The 12,099-nt window shown below is 42.1% G+C and overlaps 1 protein-coding gene across 1 annotated transcript in view; it reads right to left on the reverse strand.

Annotated features, from left to right (window-relative positions):
* The window catches only part of ANO4 (anoctamin 4), a 470,138-nt gene that overhangs the window by 155,850 nt on the left and 302,189 nt on the right, over nucleotides 1–12,099 (reverse strand). Inside the window, exon 8 of the mRNA XM_061204482.1 lies at nucleotides 1,882–1,982. Within this exon, the coding sequence (XP_061060465.1) occupies nucleotides 1,882–1,982 (101 nt within the window). The remainder of the gene's footprint in view (nucleotides 1–1,881; nucleotides 1,983–12,099) is intronic.

Below are 12,099 nucleotides of genomic sequence, written 5' to 3' on the forward strand. Positions count from 1 at the left end.
GAGACTAAACCTGGGATTCAGAAGTGCAGTCTACAGAAAGTAATAAATAAAGATTCTTGGAGGCATTTAAATAGTCAGCTAAATTGACATTTGAACATTTTGTTGAACTGACATGGCAGGACAATTCCTGCTTTGGAAATACATATGTCTCCCTAGGCTAGAGTTATTTATCTAAAACATCGGACAAAATGAAAGCATAAATTTTAAATGCACCAAGTTGCATCAAGTGAAGCTATGCTTAGGTAAAATCACATCAATATTAATAAGGCCAATTAGTGGCCACACATTAACAGTATTTCCTCCTAAAATATTGCCCTGTAGGAATTCCTACATTTAAGACTATTATTCATAGCTATTATGGTTTTCATTTTATTGCCTGGATCACAGTCTCTGAATATTGCATAAGAAAAGTATTAATGCTGCTTGCAGGCAGCATTTTTCTGCTATGTAATGAGCACACAGAGTTGTTATCTATGATACAGCCAGGCCCTTCAGAGATGAAATGCTTCCAGGTACTAAGGGAATTTGCTGTGCATCACAGTGCTCATGTTTCTACAATCTGCTCAGGTTCTGTGCTGGAGAAGCGCGTTCTGGCAAAAGGTTTTATGAGATTGCTACTGGGGAGGGGGATATCAGTTTCACTAGGCTTTACTACTGTAAAACTACTACTACTATCAAAAGGTAGACTTTTTAGCTCTGTTGGCTGTAAGATGTTGGTCTGATATATGACTCCATCTAAGCATAGATTTATTTTTGGTCCTTATGTGTGATATAGTATTAATTCACATTGATAAATAACTGAAAAGTTTAGAACTATGTTTGTCTCAATTCTTTTGGGAATTTTGCCTTAAGGAAAATAGATGCTAGAAATCCAGCCTCTATTTTCAATTGGTATTAGGACATAAAGACCAATAAACAAAGAAAATAAGGTGCACCAGGGAGATATATTACAGGCCTATGAATGGAAATTGCCCTTCTCTAAATGTGTTCCTAGCTCCTCTTCGTTTCTAAGAATGTAGATGGTGCTTTGTCTCGATAACTTTCCACAGCTCATTAAGAGGTATATTTTAGAATTGGCAGTTTGTCTAATATCTGCCCACTGACTTGGTCTTTATGGGCAAATTGTGAACTAAAAGTATTTAATTCTTTAGTACCTTTGGAACTGTCCTTGGTACTACACCCCTCCACCTCCTTTAAGAGATTCCATTAGTTCCACATATCTTGGCATTTATAATTTGAGGTTTAATACTTTATTTCATTTCCATCTAGCCAATGATCACTTTTTCTTAATCTATAGGGAAAATAAGAATATTCACTGTAAAATGGAGGAAAATTAATCCTTTTAAATAACTGAGAAGTCCATGCAAAGTGTTTTCTATTCCCCTAGGAATAAATATCAATGCTTGTGTTTGTGCAGTATTTATGACCTGACTTTTTAAAATTTAAAAATAGGTTATTTAAAAAAATAAGATCACATTTTCCTGAAATTTCTTGAACTTGTTTCAATGGAAGTAGATTTTAACTTTTTTCTGGAAGGGACCAGTCAGTAAGGACCTGCACCACTGATCCTGGGGTCTGGCCATTCAAAGAAGCAGTACACAGGGTTTCTAAAAATGGCACTTTGGAAATGAAAATGTCACTTGGAAAGTATTTCTTTCTCACAGGCAGGTGAACTACCTGCCCTTCTAAGGACTGAATTAGCCAGACATTTTCACAAAAAGCCATGAAGTCATTATTAGCCATGAAGTACTTATTGCATTTCCTAAACATTTAAAGGATTTTCTTAGAGTGTTCCAGTCTGCATTTCAGTTTTATTTGTTTTGAGAGAGGAGTACATTAGTAGCAGAGAGAATGGGGGTGCGGGGATACTTTTACACCTACCTGAAAGGCATTCTTACATTCATTTGTTCTGCATATCTTCCGAGCACTTCCCATGGGGCATGCAACTTCACAAAGATAATGTCACTATTTATTAGAGAGGACTGAAACAGAAAAAAGAAACTAAATTGAAAAGTATATCCATGTCTCCTATGGTTTCAATTGAGCTGGAACTTAGAACACATGAACTTGTACAGAGTTTAAGATGGGGGGCATTCTTCAGCAACAAGCTGGCTCCTTATGTGTGCATATATCCACTCAACCAATACACCACTGTGTGGCAGGCACTAGAGAACCAGTTAGCAACAAAAGAGATATGCATGGCATTTACATTCTGCAAAAACACACACAAAAGAAGACAGGCAGAAACAAGTTAAAGAGAGAGGGACAGATTCAGAGCTACGAGTATTCTGAAGACAACAAAGTCTTAGGAGGAAGAGTTGGGGTGGGGTACCCATTTCTTTGGGCAAAGGGTCAAGGAAAGTCCTCTCTGAGGAGGGGACATGTGAGCTGAGATACAGCGAAGGAGCCAGTTGGATAAAGAGCATGGGATGAACGTTCTGGGTGCCAAGGCCCTAGGTTGGGAAATAGCTTGGTATGTCCTATGGTCGAGGGACAGGGAGGAGAGTAGAGGGGCTGGGGTGGATTAATCGTGGAGACTGGAACGAGCAGAGGGTGGAAAGGAGAGCAGGAGCATGTAGTGCTTCACAGGCCACAGCAAGACGGTTAAAATTTATTCTAGGAACACGGGGAAGTCATTTTGATTTAGGTGTTCAAAGATCACTGTGGCTACTGCATGGAGGATAAACAACAAGGGAGAGTTACAGCGAAAGCAGAGAGAAAGAGAGAGGCTCTCAATCATCCAGGCAAAAGCAACAGTTGGTGGTGGTGGAGATAAAGGGACCTAAGAGATGTGAGTCTTAAATCTGGGTCAGTATCAGCAAGGGTTTTTCAAAGGACTGTGTTCTTTGGCCCCAAACCTTTGCCTCCTCTGGGGCTTCTTATCAACACAGAACTTAGACAAGCAAGTAAAACTAGAGCTTCATACTCTGTTAACCCCCCAACACATTTTGGTCTATGCCTCTGGCCAAGGGGACATCTCCAATTAGGAGATTTCCTTCAGAAGTCATTTCCCAGGGGGAGGGCTGAGTTGTGGAAGGAAGTAGAAGAAAGATGAGAAACAGTAAGCCAGAGCAGTTTAAATTAGCAAAATGGTCAATTATTTATCCATATCTTTCTCACACACAGTCGTTCTGAACTGCATACTATTTAAATTTTTACAGTTTAAGAGTATCAATTTAAAATTTCGTAGTTTAAGATATGTTGGGCCTTTGTGGCTGAACTCTCCTTATAATAGTATTTATAAACAAGCCAATATTTTTACACAGCTGACAAAAAAAGCTCAACTTTATGCTTTAGTTGGGGTGCATTTGCACTACAGGGAATTGTTTTTATATTGCAGATGAAATGCAATTGTAATTCATCTCTTGTATTTTCATTCAGGGTCTTCTGGCTAGGCTCATAAATAGTGTATTTAATTCATAAGAACTCCTCAAGATATTATGAAAATCAAACTGGTGTCAACTACAATGTTCTCAGGGACTTTGGTGATGCTGAATTTCCCGTGGGGAGGAGGGCCAAGGCCCAAATCCACAGTGGTGGTGGTGGGGTACCCTTTGATATTGGTTAGAAAAATCAAACTTTCTGGCAGTTCAGGCTGAAATAAGGTTTTTATCTTTCAGCTTAGGATAAGCAGACCCCTGTCTCTAAGCCCCCTGAGAACAAGGAAAGTTTCTGTTATTCATGGTTGAATCCTCTGGGCCTAGCACAGTGCCTGCTATAGACGATACACTCAACCAATATTCGTCTAGTGAAATGTGAATAGTTAGTCCTGGCCCAAGTGAAAGCTGGGAGTCCTATGAAGCCAGAAGTGATGAAGATTAGGTGACTCTTGGAGCCCACATAGCCGGTTACTGCAAATAAGGTGTCCATGCAGGGAACGAACACACCAGCAACCACTGAAGAAGCAATGACTAGGGCTGCGTCTCTTTGCACAGACTGGTTTTCTGTTTAGTAACCTATTACCTCCCTGCACTGGGTGCTTAGAGCCAGGTAGCCAGGGGTAGTGTGAATGAGCTCATGGGTGGCAATGTCCATACAGGAATATATAGAAACATAGCACACATACTCTCCATTGTGTCCCATTCATGTCTGTGGATGCGCTGACGCCTTGATCTGAGATGTTCTCAAAGCTTATCAGTTGAGCATTCTTGTGCTTTGGAAAAGATTGCCACTTGTTTTTCCACATATAATATAGTTTTCCAAGTTAAAAAGCAGAAGAAAGTTTGTTCTTCCTTAAAATGGGCCTTTTGGTTTATACTAAAGATACACTTCAGAGTCTGGGAAGGTTTTGTAGCTTCCTCACTTGGGAGGTTTCATGGTAATACCGGGAATGCTTTAAATTCACCTAGCTTTCCGACAAGGTTCTCACTTCCTGCTATTTCTTCTCTCATAGTCCCATGAGAGAAAGAGTAAAATTGTGCAAAATAAAGAAGATGGGAATGTGACTGATTTACAGAATCAATCAAACCTTGATTTAGAGAAGAGGATAATCTTAGAATATACTCTCTTCATGGAATTACTGTGATTGCTAGTTTTACAGAAAATATACAATCCATTGCAAGAATAATCATTTTGTAGATCTCCCATGAATGTATGAAAATATTAAGGAGACTACAATACTATATTCCATTTAGGGCATGTTTTACGTGCCATACTTCTGTGTGTTGGAAAAGCCAAGTTCATTATCTGAACACATACTGAGTCAACTAAACTTCTAATGTGGGATCTCAACCATTTTCTGCATAAAAGAGCAACTGCTTTGATTAATTCAGCACGATAAAAATAACTCCATTTTCTTATTATTTCAATTATAACAGTAATTATAAAACCATCACTATTTTTTAGTGCTTTATAATTTTAGAAGCACTTTTACACATTACCTCATTTTATTCTCAAACTTGTAAGAGAGGCTTTACTTCAATTTCTTAAAGAAGGAAGAGACTAAGTCAAGTAAGTCACCCACAGCCAAACCGAAAGTTTATCCCAGGCAAAGCTGAGTCCACACCCACATCCCCTGACTCCCTTGTCAATTTTATCTGATAAACTCTGAGGTTTAAATAAATCCATGGCTTTTATGTGCATTGAAGACACAATCTCTGAATTCTTTATCAGTTTATATAAACTAATCTGAAAAGAATTTCATATTTCAGAAAACAAAGCAACAAAAACAAAGAGGGAAAATTAAGCTATATTTAGGATTATCTTGATAATCTTGAGAAAAATGTTAATTGAATTCCCATTAATGATGATGAGTGTCTATTCGTGTGTGTGTGTGTGCACGCATGCGTGCACACCTGTGTCTATGTGTATGGGACTTATTACTTATACTGTTTTTAAGGAGAAACTGAACTTCAGCCCAGACAAATAAATGTGAAACAGATGATTGCTAATTATATGGCTCATATATCACTCTTTTCTCTAGTGCTGAATGATTATGCTACTGTGCTTAAATAGGTTTTTCCTTGTTATTAAGTATTCCTTTCCACATAAATCCAAGTGTGCAAGTGCCAAAATGAAGAGAAATAAAAATGAATTTTTTGAAACATAGAGTTGTTTCATTAATATACTGCAATAAAAATCCCTTAGGTTAGAACACCAGGGAGAAGAAAAATGACCATTTAGAGGAGTCTGGAAAATCTCCTTAAAAGAATGATTGGAGAAATTAAGAAGTAGCATGGAAAACACCTGGAGTAGAAATAGGTAAGATTCACAGAAAACATTCCTTCTTTCTTGTTCATTCAACAAGAACATATTGAACACCTTCTATGTACTAGATGCTGGGAATGCAAAGATATATAAATCATGGACTTGAAGGTTAGATAAGGCAACAGTAAGGAAAAAAATAAATAGCACGCCATTATCTAACCCAAGCAACCCACCTCTCAGAGACATGTAGATGCACACATCTCTCCATCTCACGACCCCCAAAACCATGGCTGGAAAAGGGTTTGGGAGCAGGGGCATGGAGGTACATCATGAACTCAGTTTAGGAAATGTTAAGTAAGTTTGTGATGGTCACGAGAAGATGTCCTGTGTGTAGATAAATGAGTCTGGAGCTCAGGGGAGCAGTCTGGGCCAGAGATACAAGGTAAGTGTGGCCAGGACATAGACAATATTTAAATCCATGGGATTGGATGAGGTCAATCTGGGAGAGAGTACAGGTACAGAGCCACGTGGGTAGCTGGACCAAAGACGTTAGTTAGGAATGCAGACTCTGAGGTTTGACTGCACCTATTCATATTCATATGTCTACCTCTTACCAGCTCTGTGATCCTGGACAAGCTATTTAACCTCTCTGTGCCCCAGTCCGTTCAACTGTAAAATGGGAAATGATAGCAATAGCTATCTATTGAGTTGTATTAAATGGCACAATACAGGTGAGGTACTCACGGTACATCCAAAACATGTTAGTCATCATCATCTCTAAGAAGGGCCACACCACATTGGCAGTGGTGGGAAGAACACAGCTAGTTACCTAGTTACAACCTGTGAATGCGACAGATAAGGAGCTAATACCTGAAAAGGATTTTCCAGTCTTTGACTACAAGGCTAAACCAGAAGAAACCCTGAGAGTCAAGCCCCCAATTCCCATCTCCTGTCCTTCCACAGTCCCCTACATGTTTTTCCAAGGACATTCATTCATTCACTCAACAAACATTCATTAAGTGACTACTATATATCAGGTACTCTGCTAGGTGCTTGGATATATTACAGTAGCCCAAATTTACAGTCTGGAGCAGGAGGCAGACATTGAACAACAAGTAAACATATGATTTAAAATTATGAAAAGTGGTAAAAAGGACAAGAATACAGTGCTGTGGGCCAGTAGAAGCAGGGTACTTGCTTTAGATCAGCTGTTTGATCCCTGCCGCCATAACATCTAACCTCAGATCCAAAAGATGAGAAGATGTCAGCTATGGGAGAAGCCAAGTGAAAAGCATTCCAAGCAGAGGGAACAGCAAGTACGAAGACCCAGAGATCGGAGATGACACCAGGAACTGAAAAGGCTAAAGTGTGAGGCAGGGAGAACACCTGATAATCGGGCTGAAGAGGAGAGCTGGGGACAAACGCTGCCAGGCCAGGTTCAGTGCTGTAAGGAATTTGGATTTTATTCCTAAGGTCAATGGGAAGTTACCAATGGATTAAAGACAGAGGGGTGACGGCATCACTTGTTTCAGAAAGTACACTCTGAATGCCCTGGGGGGCATGTCCCAGAGGGAGCACAGGGCTGAAAAATTCACTAGGAAAGTTATTCCAGGAGGCCAGGTGAGACAAGATGGTGGCTGGGACCAGAAGGTAAATGCGGCAAGGAAGAGAGAAATGGACAGACTTGAGATCTACCTGAAGGTAGATTTGAAAGGAGTTGGGATTGATCAAATGAGGAGAGTGAGAAAAGAATCCGGCATCTTAGAATCATGTGCAGGTTGTTTTGCCTGGGAAACTGGGATGGTTAATACCACGCACGATGTAGATGAGAGTCAGGGAGAAGATGGCTGTTTACTTCGGGATGTGCATGTCTGAGGTACCTGGGCGACAGGTACACAGGAGTTTGAAGTAGGCAAATAGATATGGGAGTCTGGCTCTCAGAGGGTGGGACTTATTGAGAATTGCAGGCATGTAGCTGATATTTAAAAGCATAGAACTTGATGAGGTCACCTAAGGAAAGAGTACAGGGAAGGACTGAGCCCCAGGGCACACTAACATTTAGAGGTTTGGAAGAGGAGAAAGCAACCATCAAAGCGGACTGAGAAGGAGCCGTCAGAGAGGGAGGGAAACAAGGAGAGGGACAAAGACAAAGCAGAATCCAGGAGGGATGGGTTTCTAGAAGGAGGAAGTGATGATCTGTGTCAGATAAGCCAGGGGCAGCTCAGGTAACCCTTCCCGCAGCTACGCCTGGGCTGCTGGCTAGAAGTGGCCTCATTCAGCAGCGCCCTTTGTCCCAGCCTGGCTGCTGTGGCCGCCTCCCCTTTGCCTGCTGACACTGCCCTTGGCCCCTGTCCTGCTGCTGATGTAGAGCTGAGGTGGAGCTCCACTTCTAACAGTGTCCAGCTTGTCCCCTGAAGGGAAACTTGGAACTTCCATGTTCTGGCTGGCTTTCCTGAGTCCGAGCTGAGTTCGAGGAGGGCACACGGGTACCAAGCTGTGTCTCTCTCCCAAGCACACCTCCCTGCCACACACAAACCAGCGAACGAAGCCCATATGTGACTCCCGTGGCCCATGCTGGGGAAAGCTGTCGCCGCTTCAGAGCATCTTGTCAAGAAGTCAGAAGCGGCTCCAGTCTCCGCTCTGTGCCCAAGGTTCCCAGGCTGTAGTTCTCACACACCTGCCAGGGATTCCGAGGCAATGAACACTCCTAGCAACCTCCAAGGATTCCCCAGGTAGACATGCAGATGGGACCTCCCTCCCCCTGCAGGCCCTCATTAGACACACATCTCTGATTTCAAAGAAAAAACTCATTGCAATTTTGGGTTCTGTTTGACATCTATGATGTTTGCCTGAATGAGATCATGATCTTGTACAGAGTCACATATGGATAATGTGTGTGCATGCATCAAGGAAATGTACTAGAAATCACGTTTGCCATAGAAACCTTATTCTGGGAAATTTTCATCAATCTATTTTCATTTCAGGTCCACTTTCACTGATTGGGTTATATTGAAACAGGATGGTGGCACTTTTTAAAAGGTAGCAGGAGAAAGGAAAGCAATTTAAAAGGATTTGGTTAATCATTTCTTTATCAAATATTTATTGCTAGTGCATTAACCACTTGCCTTGTGCTGGGAAAGGGTCATTTATGTTATAATAAGGCAACTGGCTTTGGGCTATACAAAAATGAGACCATTCCTGCCCCTGAGACGCTAATACCCTAGCCATGGAGATAAAAAAGTATATGTGGAATTTAAGTAGAATTACAAAACAAGAGCTACATGAGGATATGCAACCTTTCTTTAGACACTGAAGGAAAACAGAGTAGAGAAAGCACACAGAGTAGTGGTTAAAAGTCCAAGCTTTGGAGTTAGGGTTCAAGTGCCAGATCTGATATTAGTAGCTGGTGACCTTGCACAAGTTATTTAATCTCTGTAACCCTCAATTCTCTCATCTGTGAAATGGGGACAACAGCAGCACTTACTTCAGATTCCTTCAGAGGACTACAAACTTTAATGTATGCAAAGTACTTAGCTAGTTCCTTGTGCACTAAAAATACTCTTTAAACAGTAAGAAGGAAGGCTTGTAATTCATTGTGGCAGGTAAAAATATTTTTTAAAGTTAAAGCATTAATTGAGGAACAAGATTTCTTTCTTCCCACCTGGTTTCCAAATTTTGGCCATGAAAGTGTAGCCATGGAACATTAGGAACACAAAGGTGCTTGCCTGGAGAGACTAGGAGAGGCAGATGCATTTGCAAACTGACCTATGTTCCTCTCCACAGATATCACAGAGTGAATGCCTGGCTTGAAGGAAGCTGCCTGTCTCTCACTTGCAAGCTCATTTCATTCATCTAAGACACAAAGTGCATCCTGGGGTTACATTTGTGCCAAACAGGGACAGGGAACAGGTGAGCAGGAAAGGGGGAACGAAACGGGGGTCTGTTTGGAAATAGCCCCCATGGGTCTATGGCAATCCTATGTCAACCGGGAGTCCTGCAAGGCTGTCGAAATTAAAAAAGCCCCTCAGCTCAAGAGATGATCCCCAATCCTTTTTTAACCTTGAAGAAAACCATTTTAAAAGAGCTGGAACTTCATTAGAGCACAGAAGACTACAGGAGACGTAGGCTTAGATACTTCCTAGAAGTCTCCTTGATGTGACTTGTTAGGTGATCACTGGCCAACAGCCAACCATGTGCTGCTCTGGGGTGGAAAGAACACCTGGGCCAGGTCCCGTCACAGCTCTGCCTTGCGAGTTTGGGTCAGTCACCTCACTTCTCTCACTGGCCACACAGAGACAACATGACTCCTGGGGCTGCAAACGTCTAGGGCTATTTTGAGGCACAGACTAAAATGGCCTGTGAAAACATGCTGAAAACTGCCCAATCCTGGCTCTGTCTCTGGCTGCACCTTAGATTTGGAGCCTGGCCTCTTCCTTGCCCTCGGTTTCCTCACCTGCAAAGAAGGGGCTAGAATCATTCAGTTTGTTCGAAACTTGTTCAGCAGAAGGGCACCTGGAAATCATGGTGATCTCTGCAGCTGACCACGCATCTCATCACGTGAATTGTAATTTAGCATTCACTCAATCATCCATTCACGTCGTCCACAAACCTTCACTGGGGGCCTTCTATGTGCCAGGGACTGTCCTAGGTGCTGGGAGTACAGCTGTGAACGAAACAGACCGAATCCCTGCCCTCATGGAGCTCAAGTTCTATTGGGGACACAACCCTCAATAAACAGACACACGATATTTCTGACGGTGTGCTTCGAAGAAGAATAAAGAAGGGGAGGGAAACAGAAAATAACGGTGAGAAGGAGATGCTATTTTAGACAGAGTGCTGTGGACAGGCCTTTTGATAAGGTGACGTTTGAACAGAAACCTGAAGAAGTAGGAAAGAAGGCTGTTCCATTATCCAGGGAGAGCGCATTCCGGGCAGGGACAAGAGTTAATGGCTGAAAACAGGCATAAACCTGTTTCAATCTATTGGGCACAAAGGGTCGAATCAGGATAGCCGCTTGCACCTCTTCTGTACCCCCTCAGGCAACTACCTGCATTTCACTCTCTCATAACTATGTTGTCAGGAGAACAAAGCAAACCCCTGACACTTTGGGGACAAAAAATGAGAGATGAATTTCCAATTGGGAACTCAGATGAGCCTCTTGGAGGAAAAAAATAGGTGCAGTAGAGGCGGGAGAAGTTACATAGTGCTACCACAGGCTACGCAGTGTTTCAGGGCTTTTACACATGTTAAATAACCTAATCTTCACACCAACCCTATGCAGCCAGCATCATTATCCTGTTTTACTGCAGATGAGGAACTAAAGCACAAAGATCTTGGCTAAGATCACACAGTGAGGAAGGAGGGAGCCCGGATTCTCACCAAGGCAGCTGGGCTTCAGAACCGCTGCTTCACAAGAGGAAAGCGGGGCTCATGAATATATTTTCTTTGTGGATTCAATTCCATTGTCATTTTATTTTTTTTGAAAAATACTTAGTTACATATTGAAATCCAAGGTACAGTGCATACAGTTCCCTCTAAACATCCTAAAATGAATGTAAGGTCAGTGGTAAAAACAAACTTGAAGCCTGGTTCTGCCACTCACGCCCTCTGTGTGTTTCTGGCACGATACCAGCTCATGAGGCTCCGTTTCCTCATTTGTAAAATGAGGACAATACCAAGCATGACTGTTCTGAAGCTGACGTGGTTGTCAGCTTACAACCACTGCAAGTGGTTCAATAGGTAAGAATTTCCTTCTTCCTCCCATAGAATGCTCGGTGAACATTCTGCTAATTTATAGCTAATGGCAGAATTTTTTTTGGTGGATCTGGAATCCAGTCTCTGAAATGGATGGAGAAATGTACATTTCTGGAGGGTTAAAAGGCTCAAAGTAATCGCTAAGCAATTTCAACTCCTCTCAGTGGGGCTGCCATCTACTCAGCTGTGTGTCACCAGGCAAATGACTTGCACTTTCCTGAGTTTCAGTTTTCTCTGAAACATGAGGGCATAAATCCCTAAAAAGACTTTTCTGTTTCTTTTTATTTTTTAAATTCTCGATTCCCTGAGGTCTCATCAGAATTTCTGAGTATAGTTCAAAAAAACTCTTCAGCTGATTCTGACGCAATTCTCTCTCCACAACTCATGGACATGCGTGCACACATACACACACTCACTCAGTCTTTCACACACACACACACACACACTTATTGTGCCCTGGGAGAGGAAAGCCTCTGAGCTACGGTATGTTCCTACATGGTCACAATGCTCACCCCCTGAAGATGATATTAGCATCAGCGACAGGAAACAGGTGTGTGAAGTGGCCACTCACTCCTTGTGGCAGATCTTTAAATGGGGCTCCCCAGGGACTCCAACCAGGCTCTAGTCTCATTCCACCTGTTCCCCCGGGATGACTGCATCCCTTCCCAATGGCTTTAGATGTCACCCATCATCTGATTC

Source organism: Eubalaena glacialis, chromosome 11 (genome assembly GCF_028564815.1).
Source record: "Eubalaena glacialis isolate mEubGla1 chromosome 11, mEubGla1.1.hap2.+ XY, whole genome shotgun sequence".
Classification (NCBI taxonomy): domain Eukaryota; kingdom Metazoa; phylum Chordata; class Mammalia; order Artiodactyla; family Balaenidae; genus Eubalaena; species Eubalaena glacialis.